Genomic DNA, 21,053 nt, shown 5'->3' with positions numbered 1-21,053 from the left:
TTCTATGTTCTTGTTTTCTTCTCTTTTGCACATTTCACTCTTTCTTTCTATTCTTTCTTTCTTTTAGTTTGTATTAGATTTTACCATTTTAATTAAAATCCTTAATAAAACTTATATAGAAAGAACAGATAGACACAGAGTTTCAAGTGCATTTGGATAAAATTAATTTCAGTTAAAGTTCCATCTGAAATATGGCACTGAGCCTGCTTTGGCTCCCTTGGTGGATGACGTATGTCAGAAACTAGATGGAGGGGGGAATGCAACACTATTTATTCTTCTGGACTTCAATACCATCAACCATATACAATTTAACTGGTACCATAGGATGTTTTGTGATATGTGTCCCATGGTCAGTCCTAGAAGACACCAAAGACTTCTGTGTGTGTGTGTGTGTGTGTGTGTGTGTGTGTGTGTAGAACTGCAGGAAGTTGTTCTGCATTTGGTCTAAATGATCACAGGATAGAGGAAGAGAGTCCTCTCTTATATGTTTTCAGGACAAGGAAAAATGGTTTGTAAAGCAAAGTCTTAACAGAGAGCTATCGTGGGTGAGTGACTGCACTAAGCCTATTTTGGAAAAGCTTAACAGTGATTATAAGAGTCCCCTGTATGGGCATCCTCAAGGCACAAAAGGCAAAGGTTATTATCTATCTGAAGGGAGAATCTTGCTAGAACACTAGTTGTAGAATTGTGAAATACAGCCCTCAAGGTTAGAAAGCTAAGGTGAGGTGTGTGGAGAAAGAGTGATCACAGGTGCTATATCCAACAGAGTTTCACATGGAGAGGCAAATATGTTAAATAAAATGAAATGGACAAATTCTCAAATATTTGAATGATGAAGCTCAAAAGACTGTTATGGCTGTGGTAGCTGAAAACAAACTGAGGAGATTAGTGGGAGCTGCACCTAGTTATGTAAAATAAGGACAGAGGAAAGTACTCCTTGCACCTCCAAATCTATTATCTCCAGAAGATTCCAAAGGGGCTCTGAGCAGGTACATAACCTCTTTATATGTGAATCACAAAGATCACAAGAAAGAAACACTGTAAATATAGGTTAGAAATGGTAACAAGATTAGAATAAATTTCTCCTTAATTTAAGAGTTTTTTAACCTTTCTCTTTGTTGATGTTTTGGGTTTTTTTCGCTTGAGCAATCTTCTAGAATATGGAAGATTAACTTTCCCGTCCTTGCAAAATCAGTTAAGAAGCCAAGGTTGCAGTTGATTATCCCACAATATCTGCTCATTATTTCAAAAAGCATCAGTTTTAACTAGAATGAAGAATTTAGATAAACATTGTTGTGTTTATATTTTAAAATGATGTCCAAATAGTAATAAAAAAAAATCTCATACCTTAATTATTTCCACCAACTGATCTACACCACTATCTCCTGGGAAAATTGGTTGCCCTAGTAATAATTCTGCCAATACACAACCTGCCGACCAAACATCTGGGGGGGGAGAGAGAGAGAAAGAGAAAGAAAATATAGGGGACCATTACAAGAATTGCATATCCAATTGTGCCTAAAGCCGCATCAGGTTAAAACATAAACAGCAAAGTTATATACAAGGAAGAAGATAGTTTACTATGTTCATCAATGATTCTTCTTCACCTTTGCAGATCATTCTGTTAGAGAAGGAATAAGCAACTTGGAAATCATGGGGCACATGCAGCATTCAGGGCCTTTATATTCCAATACTCTCATTTCTGCAATCAGTGTGTTGCTATTTATTTTTCAAATTTATATATTGCCTTTTCTTCATGAGCTCAGGATAGTGTACCTAGAATAACTCCAATTTTTTCACCCACAACAATCTTTGAGGGAGGTTGGGCTCATAAAGTATGACTGGCTTAAAGTCACCCAATGAGTATCCATAGCTAGGAGGGTGGATTTCAATATGCCTCTCCCCATTCCTAGTGCAGTTTCTTAAACACTGCACTATATGGGCTATGCATGAGTAGGGCTTTTGAAAAATAAGAAAAGCTATTCTAAATTAAGACCAAAGATTTATCTAGTCCACCATTCTGTGTCACACAACTGCTAACTAATTTATCAGGGAAATTCAAAAGCAGAATACTGTTTTCTCCCTAAAAATGGAATTTAAGAGCGTATAACTTACATTTTAGAGAATAAAAACATGATGATTAGTAGCTTTTGATAACTGTATCCTCCTTGGATTTGCTGCCTCTTTTAAAACTTGTTGGCCATTAACACATCTGGTAGCAGAATACTGCATTGTTAAACTGGAAGGTTTTTGCCACCATAGGCTAACACAGCTCTCCTCATAGAGTGGAGTCCTTGGGGTTCTCTGAGCTTGGTTCTTTTCTTGCAAACATTTCATTACCTGGCTAGGTAACATCTTCAGTGCTAAAATGGGATGGGGTTTGCTCTCCTCTCCTTGTACAATAGTTAAACTGTGTGTTTTTAAATAAGCATTTTAAACATGCCTTTTTACAGATACAAAATCTCTCCATATTTAATTTCAAAGGATTGTCTGAAGTTCTAATATTCTGGGATAGGAGAAACCCTTCAAATTCTTCTAAATTCCTCTTCAAGCTAAAAAGCCACAAATGTAATATTTCCTTGTAGCTGAGCTGCTTCAATCCACCTAATCATTTCTATAGTTTTCCCTGCCTTATCTTTAAGATATAATGACTAGAATGATGTACAGCATTTCAACATAACTGAGGGATCAGCAATCTTTTCAGGTACTAGGTACCCTCACAGGATGTTGTAGATGTTAACCTTGGTGACTCGAACCTATCCTCAACCTTGGTGACTCGAAAATATGTGGACTTCAACTCCCAGAATTCCCCAACCAGTTGAGGTCCACACATCTTCAGGTCACCAAGGTTGAGAAATGCTGCTCTAGAGTCTTTGCTAAGTGGTGGCACCCAGCCAAATACAGGTAGTCCTTGCTTAATGACCACAATCAGGACTGTAAAATTGGTCATTAAGCGGGGCAGTCATTACATGAGTCTGACCAGACCTGATTTTATGACCATTTTTACAACAGTCACTAAGCAAACTACAGACGTTAAGCGAATCACATGGTCATTAAGCAGATCCATCCTTCCCAGTGGACTTTTGCCAGAATTTGCTTAACAACCACATGATTTGCTTAACAATCATCATAAAAAAGCTTGCAAATCGTGATCACATGACTGCAGGGGTGGTCCAACAGTTTGCAATGGTTTTAAGGGCCACTACAGGTCATAAAGCACTTTTTCTGAGGCCATTGTAACTTTGAACCATCATAAACAAATGGTTGTTAAGTAAGGACTACCTGTAAATCTGATCTTGAAAAGGTAGGCAGGATCAGGCCCGATTAATACTAGGGAATCCAGGGCTGGAGGACAGACTGTGGAGAAAAAAAAATTGGCAATGGCAAACTGCATCTGGATTGTTGCCAAGAAAAGTATATGGTTATGTCTATGCTGTACTAAGAATCAAGCTTTACTCAAGAGAAATTTTTAAAACCTTCCAGTTGACTTAATAAACCTGCTTTATTAAAAGCAAAATAAAACTCAAATCTCTTTAAAAATATGAAATTTTAGCTCCATCCCTTCTTGTGACTTCATGATGTCACTACCTTGCTCCCCTGCAATTCCATGGAAGCAAAAAAAAGTAGTTTTGTCAAGAATGCAGCCCATGGACACACAAAAAAAATTGGTTGCCCAGTGTTAGGATCTAGTAACCAAGGAAAAAAGAAATTCCAACTGAATGGATTTCCTCTATACTCTTCCATTTCTTTGGGTGAGAAGAAATACGTTTACGTAATGCTGCATGTAACCCTTTGTTTTCCATTCTAATATACTGATCACTTCAGTTTAAAAATGAAGAAATAAATACATACCTATACTAGAAGTATAATCTGTGGCTCCGAAAATTAACTCTGGTGCTCTATAATATCGAGAGCAGATGTAAGAGACATTAGGCTCTCCACGAACTAGCTGCTTTGCACTGGAAATGAGATTATAATATAAAGCTTAGTATTCAATATTCAAAATATATAATTTTCAGTAAAACAGTTAACAGAGTATATACACTTCCTCTAAAAATTAAATCAAATAAGCATCTATCATAAATCTAAGTATTAATGGTAAATAAAAAATTCAGTTTATTTGTCATTAATACTTAAGAGTTATGATAGATAACATTTTATTATTCAATGTTAATGGCCTAGAAACTCCAGTTAAGTGAGGTTTAGTGCAAACAGGAAAAAGCAAGATAAAATATATTTGTAGGTAATATATCAAGATTTCAGAAACATTTTTTAAAAATATCCATGGATAAAAAATAAATTCTTAGTACAGAATCTTTTAACTCTTCACAGGCTTCAAGTACAGGTAGTCCTCGCTTAACAACCAAAATAGGGACCGGAAAATTGGTTGTTAAGCAGGGCGGTTGCTGAGCGAGTCACCACGTGACCAGACCCAATTTTATGACCTATTTTATGACAGTCGTTAACTGAATCAGTTATTATGCAAATCATATAGTCGTTAAGTGGATCCAGCTTCCCCAATGAATGTTTTTTGCCAGAATTTGCTTAATGACCATGTGATTCACTTAATGACCACAGGATTTGCTTAATGACCACCATAAAGGTCACAAATCATGGTCACGTGACCACAGGGGTGCTGCAACAGTTTGCAACGGTTGTAAGTGCGAGTACAGGTCGTACAGCATTTTTTCCGAGGCTGTTGTAACTTTGAACTGTCATTAAATGAACCATTGTTAAGTGAGGACTACCTGTATTAGTAGCGCAAAGCTGTCAGTTTTCCAGGGAAGATTCTTTCATTGATCCCAAAGGATCATACACATTTATTAAACTAACTAACTAACTAACTAACTAACTATCTATCTATCTATCTATCTATCTATCTATCTATCTATCTATCTATCTATCTAAAGGTAAAGACTAAACATAAAGACTCTGTCGAAGATCTATACACTGAATAATCCAGTAAACTTTTTAATTAATGAACAAAATAAACAAAAATATTATCCTAAAGGAAAACAAGACTATATAGTATTTGGCATTTATAATTCATTTTAAAATGCATGGTTTGTTTTGAACTTATTATAAAGGGTTCTTTAACAGAAATTATTATTATAGTTAATATACTCAAAAGCCCCAACATTCTTGACTCTTAGAAACCAACTTAGTTTCTGATTATTTCCAAACCATGCAAGGATGCCAAAAGATGTAACTCTATATGACACTGTAAATCAAGATTTTTAAAAAATATCCATAGCTGTATATTCCTGACCAATTCAACCAATTCAATTAGAACACTACTGTATACTGAATATACCAGAATTCTACCCGCTCTCATGTCTTTAGACTTTTTAAAGCATTTGACAAAGGCATGTAAATTTTGTTAAATCTGTTACTGGAAACAGAATCTAAATATAAGCTCATTTATATAATCAATCAGCTATAGTAATGGGCATAAATAGTAATTAGAAACAATAGTGGCACCAAACAAGATGACCCACTCTCTTGTTTTTTTCTATTTCAATGCAGAAGTGCATAATATTACAACAAAGATATTCAATGTTGTAATACAGAATAGAACATTTGATAATTCTATTGCCAGGTATCATGCTCTTCTTCAAAATCCTCTCTTAACATTGTAGCATTGATTTATAAAACCTTCGTGTTATATAAGTTTTATTACTTTTCACAAAATATTGCCAAAATCTTTGGAGTAAAGCCAATATTCTTTTGGTAAACTTATTTGGTAAAACCTCAAGTCTTGTTACTGGCTGTTCCCCTTAGGATTGCTCTAAATAAGACATCTGGTAAGATGCCATCTGCTATGGCATAGTTTATCTCTTCTCTCATGAGTTGTGAAAACAAAAGTTCTGGTAAGCAGAAATACTAATTTTATCACTTTTTACTGGAATTTGGGGAAGATCATGTGCCTCATATAAACACAAGAAGCAGGTTTCCCTTTTGTGAATGTAGCAGCCCACTTCTTCCCCTGCAGCTCCAATAGGAGTATTTCTTCAAGTGAGAAATAAACTAACCCACCTGCCGCCAAAAAATCAGGCATGGATTATGGTTGAAGCCACAATTCACATGGGCAATTTTACCTTCTATTATTGCCAGAGATGTAACCAACTTTGTAATCAATGTATTTCAGACTATATGGCTAAAGTAGATATACTGTGGGGAAAATAGAATGTTTTTAAAAGGTTGAAGAGCAAGGAGTCATGGTTGAATTATATGAGCAGTGGATTAAAAGAGAGGATTTAGACAAAAAAAGAAATAAAGAGCTGGTGGCTGCTAAGAAGAGCTGCAACACATCCAAGGTGAAGTGCGCACACGCACACATACACAAAATCATGATTTTTTAAAAATAAGATAATCACTTGTGGCTCCTGTGGAAAAAACACTTTCAAGGGCTCTTTAACTCAGATCATGATGGTTTTATTGACACATCTTACTGTGTCTGTCCAATATATAAATCCCTGCAAAGTCCAAACTCTGTTGTTGTGGAAATTCTACTGGAAAATTCAACTCTTTGAGGCTCATCTAATTGCATTACACGACCATCTCCGATAATGATCATTATTAAAACAATATCACCACCCAATACAGATGAACTTCTCCCAAGTCTGCCATTCTGTCTTTGTGTCAGTTGCTGCGAGTTCCAATCTCCACACAAACATAGATGCAACTGCAAAAAAATTAATCAAATTCAAAACTCCAAGTATCCTGTTTGCGCTTCTCAAAATGAGAAAGTATCTAGAATCCTTTCAAATCTATTTAAAATATGTTTTTGTGACTTAAGTATCAAGCCTTTGCTGCCTAATATAAAACACAGACACTCTGCCAAGTCACTTCGCCAAAAAACAAAACTACCTCCAGACATCAACTCATAAGATAAGCTAGCCTTGGGCACAGATAACAAAGACCTGCCCAAGGGCCATTTAACTCTCCTAACACCAGGTGTCATCCTCAAAGAAACTGTGATAAAGAATTCCTTTAGAATTCTTTAGAATTCCTAAGAAAGATGGAAGAAACAATTATCCTTTACAAATTGGAGCGGCCAATAAATTTAAACAAGCAAACAAACAAGATAAGAGGTCCTAAAACTAAGCTCTGATACTGCACTGCTTAAAACCACCTTGTAGGACAACACCTAGTACTTGTGCCTCATGAAACACTGCTTGACTCACATGTAATCTGCATCTGCATAACCAAACCTGTCTTCCCCTCCCTTCTCCCTTCCCTCATCACAATTTAAATCCTACAGCAGTCAAGCCAGCTCCTTGCCAATTAATGGGACCAATTCTACCTCATTCTTCTCCAAATTTGCCTGATCCTACATCCAGCCTCTCTTACTTATTCTCCTGAACTATAGGAGCCACTGTCCCACAAACAGCCCCTGTGGAAGTGGCAAACAATGTCATCTGCTGACCCTGGTGCCATAGCTCTCTAGACCAGTGCTCAGCAGAATTCAGCCAAGGGATATTTTTCTGTAACTCAAGAAGCTCATTCCAAGTTTTACAACTCATGTGTATTGGCACTAGAGACTAACTCAAATACAATTTCCTCATGCCTGAATGGCCACCTATTGCCAGATTCAATCTTATGCCCTATTCTGGGCTACTCCAGGAGCCCTTCTCGAACAAATGACTTTTGATTTCCACTCATACTCTACATTTAGAATATATAGGTAGTCCTCAGTTTAAGAATGAGTTCTGTTCACAAGATCTATCCTTAAGTCAAATATGTATGTAAGCTTATACAGTATAATACTATAAAAGTAGTACTGTGTAATTACCGTGAACCATTGTGTGTTTAACTCAAATCATTGTGTATTTAACTCGAAGTTTGCTACAATAGGCTCTGTTCTTAACTACGGGTCATCCTCAAACTGGGCGTTCTTAACCCAGGGACTACCTGTATCTAGCTGGCATTCCAAACAGAATGTCCCTATTTTCACTTCTCTACTAGCCTGACAGTATCTTCTCTATAGCATGATAGTATCTTCATTCAGGAAATATAAGAACTGAGTTGATGACTTTGGCTGGCTTCTCCACTTTCTCACTAGCTGCCCACCTAGTTTGAAATGGGGGCGAATACTAAAGAACATAACTTTCTTGATTTCATCCAAACTTCAAGCAATTACATCCAATCCAATAATGTATACCTCTGTGGTTACTGCCTTGGAATTAAAATGAAAAAATCAGATGGAGAAATGGTACAGCAATAAGGTAAATACTCTGCATATACATTAAATTGGAATAAGTTTAATTTAATGCCAATTAATAAAAAGATACCTATAGATGTAGATAAAATAATTAGGATTTTTTTATTGGCCTGATTTTATTAAATACCAAGGAATAATTATTCATAGGTGTTTTATTATATGTGCCATAGAGAAGGGCAGAAGGTAATATGTTATGTCTTGCTCTAAGGAATTCTTTCCAAATAAATCGCAGATTTGCAGGTGTTCATTGTGGTAAGTGTTCTGGTGCTATACATGAAAGACTACATCCATGTGATTCTGGAGAAACAGAGCATGTCCTCCTTTACTGCAATTACTATGGAGAACTCCAAAAATACCATATAGCACCAATCCTCCAGAGATTTCCAGGCAAAACAGGCAAGTTCTATACTAAACTATTATTATCAATCATATCAATCCATCAATCAAATCCTTTATTACGGTCAATGACTAGATGTAGGTACAAAAGTGAACTATATTGCTGTATGACAATCTAGGAGAGTATTAAAATATTAAAACATATCGATAACTAAAAGTGCGGTGATAGAATGCAAAGTGTATACTACAATAATAAAATTCTACCTGGAATACTTTGAGCATATTGATGATGCTTACTTAATACCTACTTAGTTGTATATTATAATCAGACCTTAGGGTTATATAAGAGGAGGAGAGAGAGAAAGATAAAAGAAAAATAAAATAGTCCAAGGATGTTGAGCTATCAAGTTGAGTCCGAAGTTAACTGTTACCTAGTTTTAACTGCTGCAGTGATAAATTTAGCTACTGTGTGGGTGATGTCACAATATTAGTCTGAAAGGAGATAGTAGGTATAGAAATAATCTATTCTCCCCACCACTAAACTATTATTATTGGACACTAATCAAGATACAAGGAGAGTTGCCACCTATTACCAGGTGGTGGTGAAGACACATAGTTGACTCCTTGAATTAATTTTAATTTTGTTCTTTAATTTATATTTTAAATTTTATTTTTCTGATCTATGATCATAATTCTTTTGAAATAGCATTTCAAATAGTATTATCTAGATATATGGGGATATCAAGAGATGGATGAAATATGTACGAGTTTGCAAGGAAGAATAAATGTGGTGAAAATGAATACAGTCTCAAGACTGTTCAATGTATATTGAGAGCTTTGTCTATGTAGATTCACCTTAAATTTAACAATTTTAATTTAGCAAATTAAACAAACTGATCAGCTAATGGTAATTTTTTAAATGGAATAAACTTCTAGGATTTCTCCTTTAAAGCAATGACTTCCATACAATAAAGGTGCTTTCCCCCCCTCATTTTAAAGTACATCATTGGGTATTTTTGACTTCAATTTAATGTATTGGATTGAAAATGATACTAACCATACACTATTGTGAACTCAATTTGAGAGTTATGATGTCTCAACCTTGGCAAGTTCCAATAAAACAGTAGGAATGTTGTGATCTTACAAGCACTTAAGGCAGTTCAATATATTTTGGCTTTATGTGAAAAGAAACTGAAATTTGCTCTGAGCTCTCATGACATACTGATGTTTTGGAAAAATCCCTATTTTAAAATAGCAATTAAAATGGGATAATACCCTTAAACAGTATAGGTAATCGCATTTGTAAAATGTTTAAAAAGTTACAAAAGGAATGTAATTACCAAACATTGTTAAATGGCAGAAAATATTTGTCATGCTATTGTTTGGTAAGAATGCTTTAGCAGTGTCTGAAACTCTTAGCAGTTTTAAATGTTTTGGAGAAGATGTTTATAAAGGCTAAAACTACAATTCAATATTAGTTTAGTTTAGTTTAGTTTAGTTTAGTTTAGTTTAGTTTAGTTTAGTTTAGTATTATTGATTAGCCATTAGGCCATATCAGGATACAGAATATAAAACATATAAAGCATAAGACATTATTAAGGCCATATAATAAAAATAGTATAAGAGAAACACTGTTTTTTAAAATTAAAATGAAAAAAGAATCAATATTATCAATTTGGAACAGAGAATTGAAATAGTATATATTATAAAATCAATAGTCTCAGTTTTTTAAAAGTTTAGTATGTTTTGTAAAATTTAAAAAATAGATGTCCAACAAATATATTTTTAGGGTTTACTGGACTCCTCAAAAGATTTCCAAAAACATTGGTTATCCTTCCTATGTAAGAAATATAGTAACTCTGAAGGAGCCCTGGTGCCTATGCTGTGGTTCTGCCCACTAGTAAATCCTTTTGTTTTTTTGGTAAATCATTTTTTGCAGGGGGGAAATATCTTTTTACAACAGTAAAGGAATTTTAAGGTTTAAAATGTCAGTGTGTTGTTAAATATTATTCTAGACTTCATCTATCTGTGATAGATGCCTGGACTGTTACAAAAAAGGTTACTGTATATTATTGGAACAATGAACGTGGGGTACCCTAAAGCAGGCCTGCCCAACATGCAGCCTGCCAAGCAGCCATGGGCAGCCTGCCAGCAGTTTTAAAGTCAATAAATTTGTTGCTGCCACAAAAGACATGCTGCCAGGCACCTCCAATGCCCCCAGGCCTTACTGTTGCTGCCAGTTCTAGCATTGCCACTGCTCCACTAGCTGCCAAACAGCTGATGGGTGCACCAGATATTCCTTTGAGGCCTGCAATGATTTTTAACTAATCAATGTGGCTCTTTTCCCTCTACAAGTTGTACAGGCCTGCTGCAAAGGCTAGCTGAATTAAATCTGCATCATCGGAGAAGCAAGATCGAACACTATGATTCTGTATGGTCATGGCTTAATTTGTTGTTCAAAGATGGTGGTGATAACTTTATAATCATGATTTTATTATTTTTTGATATCGTCAAAAAGTACAGAAAGTTTAATTCTATTGTATTACTGTATTTTTTTCTATTCAATATGCTCTACTTAGCTTTTTTTAGAAAGCATAGAAAAATTCATCATCCACTTCATAATTACTTATATTTTTTGCAATAATTGTTCACTAAAGCCTATTATCATACCATATTATACTACAGTACCATATCTGTATTATTTTACTGTGATTTGTTCAATTTTTATCCTGCCTTCCTTATCAGAAGGCACTCAAGGTAACTGCATCATCTGCATACATAAAATCTGAATGTTCTGTGTTTCTATGAATGGAGGAAAAGATTTAAAAGAAGCTCCAATTCCACATTACTAATAAAGACATTAAAAAGAAAAGGGACTAAGATATAGTGCTGTTCACTCAAACTGAGGGAAGATAACCACCAATGAGAATGAGAGACTGAGGATAGAAGAGCAAGACAAAGCTAAATTGGGCAGAGACTGAGTGAAAATTCTGCAAGGAATTGCCACTGAAAATATCCCATCCAAAGTGTTATAAAAGGACCAAAGTAAATCTCTTAATGGAAAAAGGAGAGATAAATGGCATGTATGTATGAATATATTTCCCTACCACCACCCACTCAGATACATAAATATGTGACTTTTGTCCAGCTGCAAGAAAGCTCTTACACAGGAGGCGTTCCAGGCACTCCTAGAAATTGCAATGAGTTGACTGTAGAAAGGATTCCTCAAATTGACACAACATGGGACCTGAGGTTTTGAAAGAATCCTGGTGTATTTCTGACAGTTTGGGAGTCTCCTAAACATTCACAGTGCAGTGGAAAGACTGAACAGGAAAACACAAACCTAATAGTACATATTGCTACCTGCAAATTGCAGCTCTTTCTTGAACTGGGATCTGGTGGTAAAGTAAAAATATGCATTTTCAGGATTGATTGTGGCAAACCCACAGCTGCAATACACAAACAGTGTAGATGTAGGACAAAATGTTTCCATATAAGGACTGAAGTCCCTTAGATCTAGTTTGGGATTTTGCTCCTATTCCCCAAATGCTTATTCTGAATTAAAAAACAATAGGAGTAACAGCGGTTCCTGGTCATCCTCAGGTTCCACAGCACCCAAATGGCTATGATTTTCCAGAAACCCTGTATATTAGATCTCAAGACATTAAATAAAATATACTGATTTCTTATCTGTTTTATCTTCCCTTAGCAACGGGAAGAACAGTATTTTGATGAGTGTTTTATAAAATCTCCTATAAGACCTATGAAGAGAAGGCTTGTTGTCCCTGAAATGAGCTCATCTGCCCAGCGTGCGAATAGCAAATCAGCACACACCAGGAGTAGAGATTGCAAAAGTTTATTTTGCGCAGATGAAAGGTACAAGTGGGATATCTCCCAAAAAGTATGCACAAACACTCAATGGAGGTGCTTATATATGATTTGCATACGGTTGCAATATACAGTTTCAACAACAGTCACAAGATTGCAGAAGTTACAAATCATACATATGTCAATAAGCTTCAAACTTTAGTACAAGATAGGCCTCTCTCTGTAACATTCCTCTGCTATCTTACAGAAAGTACAAGTTGCTGTTTCAACAAGGATGTTCCATCCCTGCACGCACATGTTGTTTTGCTTCTGGCAACAAGAAGAAAATCCTTGGCAAGGCAAAATAGAGTAACTCTGGCTCAGGCTGGTCCTCCACTTCCCCATTTTCAAAGACTAAATGCGCTCTTATGGGAGCAAATGAAAAGTCTCACGTTGTCAAAATGACTCCTAATATTGTTTTGTAAAGGTTGCCTTGAGTTAAAGGGAACCTGTAATGTAAAGGTTTTAAGCCAACAAGCAGAAAAAACATTCCAAGGATTTAGAAGGCATTGTATACAACAGCATAACAGGACCACAACTGCTATGAAGCCAACAAAGCCCACTAATAGCTTTTGCAATCATGCAGAATCTGGTAGCCATGCAGTCATCCAACACTACGGGTTCCCAGTGCCTGAACTGTTATTCTCAATCATCTCCTGGAGTTTCTGCAACTGGACTTCAATAGTTTTATTAAGGTCATGGAATGTCACTTTACACCCCTGCTTTACTATCTTACAGAAGCCACCTTGTTTAGCTAACAAATAATCTAAAACTAGGCGATGGCGCATTAATTCCTGATTTAAGCCCTCAATTTCTGATTGTAGAGCTTTCACAATGACACCAGTGGCATTGATTTTTTCCAGGCGGCAAATCAAACCTAAAATAGAGCGTCTATTTTCTTCTGCTATGACTCCTGGGTAAGCACCTAAAGTGATTATTGCAGTAACTATACCCCCCCCCCATTCTGGCAGGCTCAGAACAGGACAATTGACTTCCTGACCTTATCTTCACAATGTGGCCCTAACAATCCACCAGGAGGGAGGTGCTGGTTCAGCCTTGCACAAAGAGTGGACTGAGCATCTAACTGGTCTTTGGCAGTTACTACTTGAATTGGGAAAGTAAAATGAAATTCTTGTGTACAAGCTCCTGGCCATACTACCCATTAGAGGATGGAGTTGTGGCCATGGGATGGATCCTTGGGCTATGCTACAATTTTGCAACTGGCTTTGTTTTGTGGGAGAAATGAAAAATGGGAAAAAAGGATTGTGTGGAATGTTTTTTTATGCTGTGGAGAAATAAGGAATTACAGAAGCAATGTAGAATGATGGCACTGGTTAAAGTTGTATTTGATAAAGTTAAGAAAGTGCTGGATGATGGTGTAGAGGATAGGTTTGAGGCTGAGATGCTGACTGCCCCCCTGCCCTATGCTTCAGGTCAGAAGAGGGCAGCCTTCGAGCAGGAGACATCAAAACAGGAGTCTCCTGAGCCTCCCAATCTACACCCTTTGCCAAATTTGTACCCACTATCACCTCAAAGATCACTTCTGTCAAATTTGTACCCACCACTGCCACCAGATAGTAGAGAGGAAGAGGATGTTTTAAATTCCTCCCCGATGCAGTTAAGACCCCAAAAACAGGGATGGGAGGAGCCAAGTGGTCCTTTGAGACAAACGCCAGTGGGAGGTTGGGGACAGATTCCCTGAATGATGCTTGTTCACTATCCCTTCTCAACTAGCTATCTGTATGACTGGAAAAACAATGTCCCTTCATATAGGGATGATCCACAGAGAATGCATGACTTGTTTAGCCCTATTTTTAAGACACATCTCCCCCCCATCTCTGCCTTCTGGCCGCCCTGCACCCTGCCTTGCCATGCCTCAGGAAGCTGCAGCCACCCCAGCCCAGTCTCACCCTTGCCACCCTGCACCCCAAGACCCCTGCCACCCTACCCTTCACCACCCCAGCTGATCTTTGCTGTTTTCTTGTTCCAAAAACTCCCTTTGCAAAAAGCTCCTGGGTGAGGCTAGGCTGGGTTTTACTTTGCACTGTGGAAAAAAAAAAAAAGCTCCAGAGGGCTAAGGCTGGCCCAGTCTACCTGGCAGCCAACAATGGGACTGGTCTATCCACCTTCTCAAGAAGGAGGACCAGTCTACCTGTGGAAAACAGAAGGGTCAAAGGGGGCTACGAGGGCCCAGTCTGCCCGCTTATCGTGGCTGGAGGATCAAAGTTCCTGGGAGTGGGCTGGTCTAACTGCAGGGGTAGGGGAAAAAAAAGAGGGAGGGAAGAAGGGGGTGCGTTTTTTTTTTTTGCAAACCCCAGCCCAGCCCCATCCTGGAGCTTTTCGCAAAGGGGCATTTTGGCATGCCGCACTCCATGAGCTTTTTGGAGCAAGATGGCAAAGGTCAGCAGGGGAGGTAAAGCGCAGGGTGGCAGGGGGCCAATAGGGCATAGATGGGTAAGATATAGCCGGGTGGGAGAAGTTGAAGCACCCCTCCAGTCGTAAGTATGGGCAGGCTGCCAAGTGCCCGAATTATGATCATGTGATTGCGGGGGCACTGCAACGGCCATAACTTCAGGCACCAGTCATAAGTCACTTTTTTCAGCACGTTCATAACTTCAAACGGTCACTGAATGAATGGTTGTAAGTTGAGGACTACCTGTAGCCATATCTGTTTAAATGGAAAAGTCCTCTATTGAGAACATTTTGGTTATCTACCAAAAATGCAAAAAGAAACGCAGTCTTTTTTGCATAAGAAATAGGAGTTCTGTACTGAATATACCTAATAATTAATAATCAAGAATAAGCCTACCACACAAAATTTCCTTCCACTTTGTCATTCAGAGCTCATTTAATCCAGAAGGTGATGTGGTCTATGCTGCTTCTCAATGTTTAACCCATGTACAGGCAGTCCCCAGTTTAAGAACGAATTCCGTTCCCAGGGCCTATCCTTAAATTGAATTTGTATGTAAGCCGGGACAGCATTATTGTATAATACTGTATAAGTAGTACTGTGTAATTAACTTGAACCATTGTGTATTTAACTCGAATCATTGTGTATTTAACTTGAATTTTGCTACAACAGGCTCCATTGGACGTTCTTAACCAGTGGACTACTTGTATTCCAAACATTGTAATCACTCGGCCAAAGAAAAATATTTTTTTGCTGACTTTGGGGCCATGAATTCTGAGGCTCTTGACATCTGTTGGGAGTCATACTCTCCAAACACATAGCTTTGAATCACAGAATATGATACAGTAGTTGGAAGGCTCCATGGAATTCATCTGATCTGCCATGAAATCCTCAAAATCACCTGGGAACATGCAGGCACCTTATCCCACCCAACTCTCCCTAAAAAGATCCAGGTGATATTGAACTGGGCTGCTGAACAGGAATCTGCAGGCTCAGTAAGTGTAGAGAAGATGATGCTTTGCCATCATACAGACTTGAAGATGAGCTTTTACCAGTGCTCAGTCAAATTCTCTTCTGGTTTTCTGCCAGTCGTTCTAGGCCTCTTTTCAATTGCATCACCTCTTTCAGTTAGAAAACCAGATCAGCCTATCATTTTGCTAAATAAGTGTTGTTTTCTCTGTATCTCATATAACACATCTTTAGATAATACATTTAATTGATTCTATTTCTCCTAGATCACATGGCATAATTTTTGCAAAATTGAAAGGATCTTTTATCTGCCATTTGTACTGGCAAAGCAAGGGTGGCAAAGCAAGTCTGCAAAAAATCATTTATAACTTTAATTGATAAATGAATTTAGGTAATCCATTGGAGAAATATCTACACTTACTCTTATGGAATGGAACAGCCTCGTAGCTTGGCCTAATTCATGCTGAAACTCAGTATCTGAAATCCTGATTAATCTTTCTTTGGCTTTATCTAAGCCAGAAGAGATTTGTTTCTACATATGTGCATGTCATTTTCCATTTGTGCACATTTTATCAACAAGGATGGTTAGGAGATTAAAAACAAAGCTTTATGAGAACAAATCCAACACAGTAACATCTGTAAGTCCTGGATCCCTTTTGGCATAATGTGAAATATAATTATTTTGCTTTTTTGCTGCAGGAAGATAAATCAGATAAAGAAGACTGATCACAGCTCTTGTCAGAAATTAGCTGTGATTCCAGCAAAGGAGGACATCACTAAAGTAATTCTATATAGAACATATATCTGTTCTCTCAAAAGATTGGTAAAATTTGTTCCAACATACCTTTTTAAAAAAATTCTTGATTACGCAAGGCTTTATCATATACTGCCAATTAACTTGGTCCCAAGGAAGAGATAAATATAGAAAGTTCTTTAAGATCCTGGATCTATGTCCCAATTTCTCAGCCTAACTTTCCAACTAATCCCTTGCTGAAATCAAGGGTTCTACCTATGAGCCAAAAGCATGAATCAAAGAGAACTGTGAAACAAGAATTTTTCTTCAGGCCATTCCAAACTGCATCCATAAGTAGCTAACCCCACTAAGTATAAAACAAAGCAATTGCTGAAGTTTAACTGTTACCCATGGTAACTGTGTCCTATTTATCCTGATTAGGTCCATTCCCACCATTAGTGGGAATAACTGCTGAGACTGCAATAAGTATAATAAAAATGTGTACTGAGGAAACCATGAAAAGAGTCCTGAAAATACTTACCTTCCAAAATCACAAAGTTTTAGGACAGCTGTGTCAGGGTCCAGCAAAAGATTCTGTGGTTTTATATCCCGATGACATATTCCAAAGGAATGGATATAGGCTAAACTTCTGAATAACTGATACATATACAACTGTAACATAAAGAACAAATATTATGATCACACTTTCCATAACAAAACACGGACAGTAACATTTCTAAGATTTCTATAATACTTGAAATAATATCTAGATAAGCAATTTTGCTTCATAATATACACATTTATCCATTTTACAAAATATTTTTTTCACATTTCTTTTGGCACAGTAGGTATAGCTCAGATGTTCTTGAACTGCAATTCCCAGTAGGCCGCAACAATCATGGCTAATTGTGAGGAATACTGGACTAGGGAAATCAAAGCAGTTAACTGCATAGAAATGATCAAAATAATACAAAAAATAATATAATATAGTTATCTAATTGGCTCCCATCATTAGGACATTTTTCTTATATAGACATGGACAAAAATGGACAAAATCTACCATTATGTAACTCAATCCTACTTGTAGAGTATTGAGAACATGACTTTATGTTATTCTATAGGACAATCCTTCATGTAAGTCTTCACCTTTGGAAAAAGCTAGCTACATTTACCTGAAGTGCAATCCAAGGCAATTTGGAAAGCCTTGCTCAACACAAACATAAAATAAATTATGGGATTTCTGCTTGCTGGAATGTTTTCAAACAAGAGCTGAATGGCCACTACCAGGGATGGTTTAGCAAACTTGTGCACTAATGTTGATGTATGAACTCCCTTCCAACTCCTCCATTCTGGGGGTGGGGGGAGAGGGGGAGAGAGAGAGAGAGAGAATTCTGATGAAAAGAAGGATGATCAGCTCAAGGGCAAATGTGCTAACACTGTGGCAGTTGAAAACCAAGTAAGAGCTATGCCTAGTCACGTAGTAAGCGGGAGGGGTAGAGATGGAAGGCCCCTGCAAACAATTTGGAAGGATCAGAATGTTCTGAGTGGGAGCCTCAGAGTTTGCAGTCTCCAAACCAGGGATGGCTTGTAATCACTGTGGAAATCATGGATTCTGGATTGTATCTGCAAATTCTAAAGGAGAATGTAAAGGTATCCAGCTGAAGCTTAAACGAATATGAGACATGCATCAAGGATCCTAAACACATAAGTAACAGCATCTGCCACAGTCTTTCTTTTCTTATTTTTTATTCTGTCAATAACTGCCCTTCAATAGAAGGTAAGCATTCAAATTTGCAGAAAGACATGTTTGTACCATGTAGAGATTTATCAGCTTCTGTTTCCTTAGGGAGTCACTGAAACATAAAATCTGACAGGATGCCTAAACGTTTGCATGTAATTATTTATTAACTCCTATAGATGCAACAGAAAATCACAAGGTTTCCGCTATACTAAATATTAGGCCCATTCTTTGAAATACTGAGAGCAATGAATTCCAGGGCTACCACCACCAGAGTCTCATCAGCAACAATATTCTCCAATGGGTGTGACACTACAAGGATTGAATGAAAAATAATGCCTCCACCTCCATAACTTCAGTTTAAATAAGGAATTTTTAGTAAATGAAACAGGAAAATAAACCTTGAAATGAACTCCTTTGTTACCTGTATTTACTACTTCTGTACATAATCACTACCATTTGCTACACACTTCTGTCAACGCTGGAAAACCTATTGGACAAGCTTATTAAACTCCACACATTGTCTTTTCAATCAGGTCCTGACAGTCCTTTCCATCTCTTTATTTGAATCAAACAGAAACCCACAAAGGTATTCTTTCAATTTGTGAGAAGGTAAAAGTTGCATTTCACTAAGTCTGGACTGCATAGGAATGTGATAAAATTGTGAGATCCAACTTTGCAACTGCCTCTTGGGCGGCTTGTGAGGTGTAAAGCATAGTGTTATCATGTTACACTGAAATTGCCTTCTTGTGCCTCCAAACTCTTCTCAATTATTGTTTTAAAGTTCTGACTGTTGCAGTGCTGTGCTTCTTGGTGATAGCTAGTTCAAAGAAATCCATATGAATAACTTTATCTGCATCTCCAAAAAATGTAACCATGAGTTTTCCTGTTGAAGCCTGGGTTTTAAGTTTTTTTTTCCTGCAGGTAAATCTTTGTGATATTCCATGGACTGATGCTTCATTTCTGGGTTATAATGATGAGCCCATGTTAGTTGTCACGATGCTGTGAAGAAATTACTCACTTTCATTCTATTGGTGTGATAACAAGTGCTGATAAATTTCAATTCTTGAAACTTTCATCTCTGCCATTAGCATTCTAACAGCCCATCTTGCACAAACCTTGCACCCATTGCCAAGCTTGATAGCCATTTATCTTTGAGTGATCTGCTAATTGTCCTTAATCAGTTCATCAACCTTTCTGATATAAAATGTATTGGTTATTGTTGCAAATTGTCCACTTCATTCTTGATTTCAGAAATCAGATCTTCCCAGTTGACCATCTTTCCATTTTTTTGACCCAAATGCAGGTTATGACAGTCATAACCTGCATTTGGCAATGCATTTCAATGTTTGATTTGACTGGCAATCAACAATACAGTTACAGCACATTGCTTAAAACTCATTGACAGGTTTCCATTTTACAAACAATACCCACACAACTTTTGTTCACAGCAATTTCCCATCAAATGAAGTGAAAGAACAAGTGCTAGTACTGCCATCTGTTGGTGACTTATAACACTGAGGCATTACTTTTCATTCAACTCTCATATAAAACAACAACCTTCAACAGCATTTTGGCATGAGAGTTAATTTGGAACGTTATTCTCTATCTGAAGCATCCATTCTCACCACAAAATTGAAGTAGAGGACTGTTAAAAGAAAATAGAATTAATAGGTACTGTTTCCCTCCAGAGACAGAACAGGAAGAGATAATCACTGGCTATCAAAAGTAGTTTGTTGCCCCATGGAATGCACTTAGAAAATAGAGCCCTGAGTTCCACAAATCTGCCAACAGGTAGAGAGACAAGCAGATACAGTCAGCATCAATTCTAACAAAACAAAAATATATGTTGGAAATGTGAACAACAATAGGGGACTTTTTATTGTTTTTGGTGGACGTGTAAAAAAGCTAAAAAATGTTAGACTCAAATACATATAATAATTCAAAAGATTTTAAAGGCCGATATACAATCAAAACCAGAGACATTTATTTTGGGGTTGATGGATAAACAACTGGAAAAATCTCACGGAACTTTGTTTTTATATATGATAACTGCAGTGAGACTTTTGTATGCTCAAAGGTGGAAAGACTCAACATTACCTACAAGAGCGGATGGTAAAGTTGAGGGAGCTGGCTGAGATGGTGAAATTGACAGCTTTGATTAAAGAAAAGACACTGACAATTTTAACGCTAATTGGAAGCCCCTTTTGGACTTTTTGCATGAAACAGAGAAAAAAGAAATCATGATATATGGATTTGATGATTAGTAATACTAATAGACAATAGAAAAAATGGATCTTATGTTCTAATCTTAGAGTAAGAGTTTAATGTAAGTTTTACTTATATCTGCTATAAAAGAAGTCGAAGTCATTTTTTTTGGTATTTGTTTCTTTCTTCTTTCTGCACTGTTTTCTTTCTTTTTCTCTATTCCTTCTCTTATCTATTCTTTTTCTTGATTATTAGTTCTTGTTAGATTTTATCTTTCTCTTTTAAAATTTAATAATTATAAACAATTCCAACAAAACAAACTGAAAAATGGAAAGAACAAAAGAACAAAAGAAAGGGAATCAAGAAGCAAATCAAATAAAATGTGAATGTACCCAGCTTAGAATACCCATTATGGAGGTGACAGACGTTCTGCTGTCAAATAGGGACTAAAGGGAAATAACAGGAGGTACAACTTTAGAGCATATTGACTCCAAAGCAAAAGGGATGGGCTTCCTACTAAAAAATTGAGTTCCAAAACTTTCTGAGAGTGGTACAGATACAAATACCA

General features: G+C 36.9%; 1 protein-coding gene across 3 annotated transcripts in view; it reads right to left on the bottom strand.

Moving 5' to 3' along the window:
• GSK3B (glycogen synthase kinase 3 beta) overlaps nt 1-21,053 on the bottom strand; it is a 96,738-nt gene that overhangs the window by 38,164 nt on the left and 37,521 nt on the right. For all 3 annotated transcript variants that reach the window (XM_088147519.1, XM_007424162.4, XM_007424164.4), the window contains 3 exons: nt 17,081-17,211; nt 3,853-3,959; nt 1,348-1,445 (listed from right to left, as the gene is read on the bottom strand). In XM_088147519.1, the coding sequence (XP_088003645.1) occupies nt 1,348-1,445; nt 3,853-3,959; nt 17,081-17,211 (336 nt within the window). The remainder of the gene's footprint in view (nt 1-1,347; nt 1,446-3,852; nt 3,960-17,080; nt 17,212-21,053) is intronic.

The sequence above is a fragment of the Python bivittatus genome, unplaced genomic scaffold (assembly GCF_059951505.1).
Source record: "Python bivittatus isolate LINGU-HERP-01145 unplaced genomic scaffold, Pbiv_v1 ctg000520_np1212, whole genome shotgun sequence".
NCBI classification, from domain to species: Eukaryota; Metazoa; Chordata; class Lepidosauria; order Squamata; family Pythonidae; genus Python; species Python bivittatus.
This window is presented reverse-complemented; position numbering and strand designations above follow the sequence as displayed.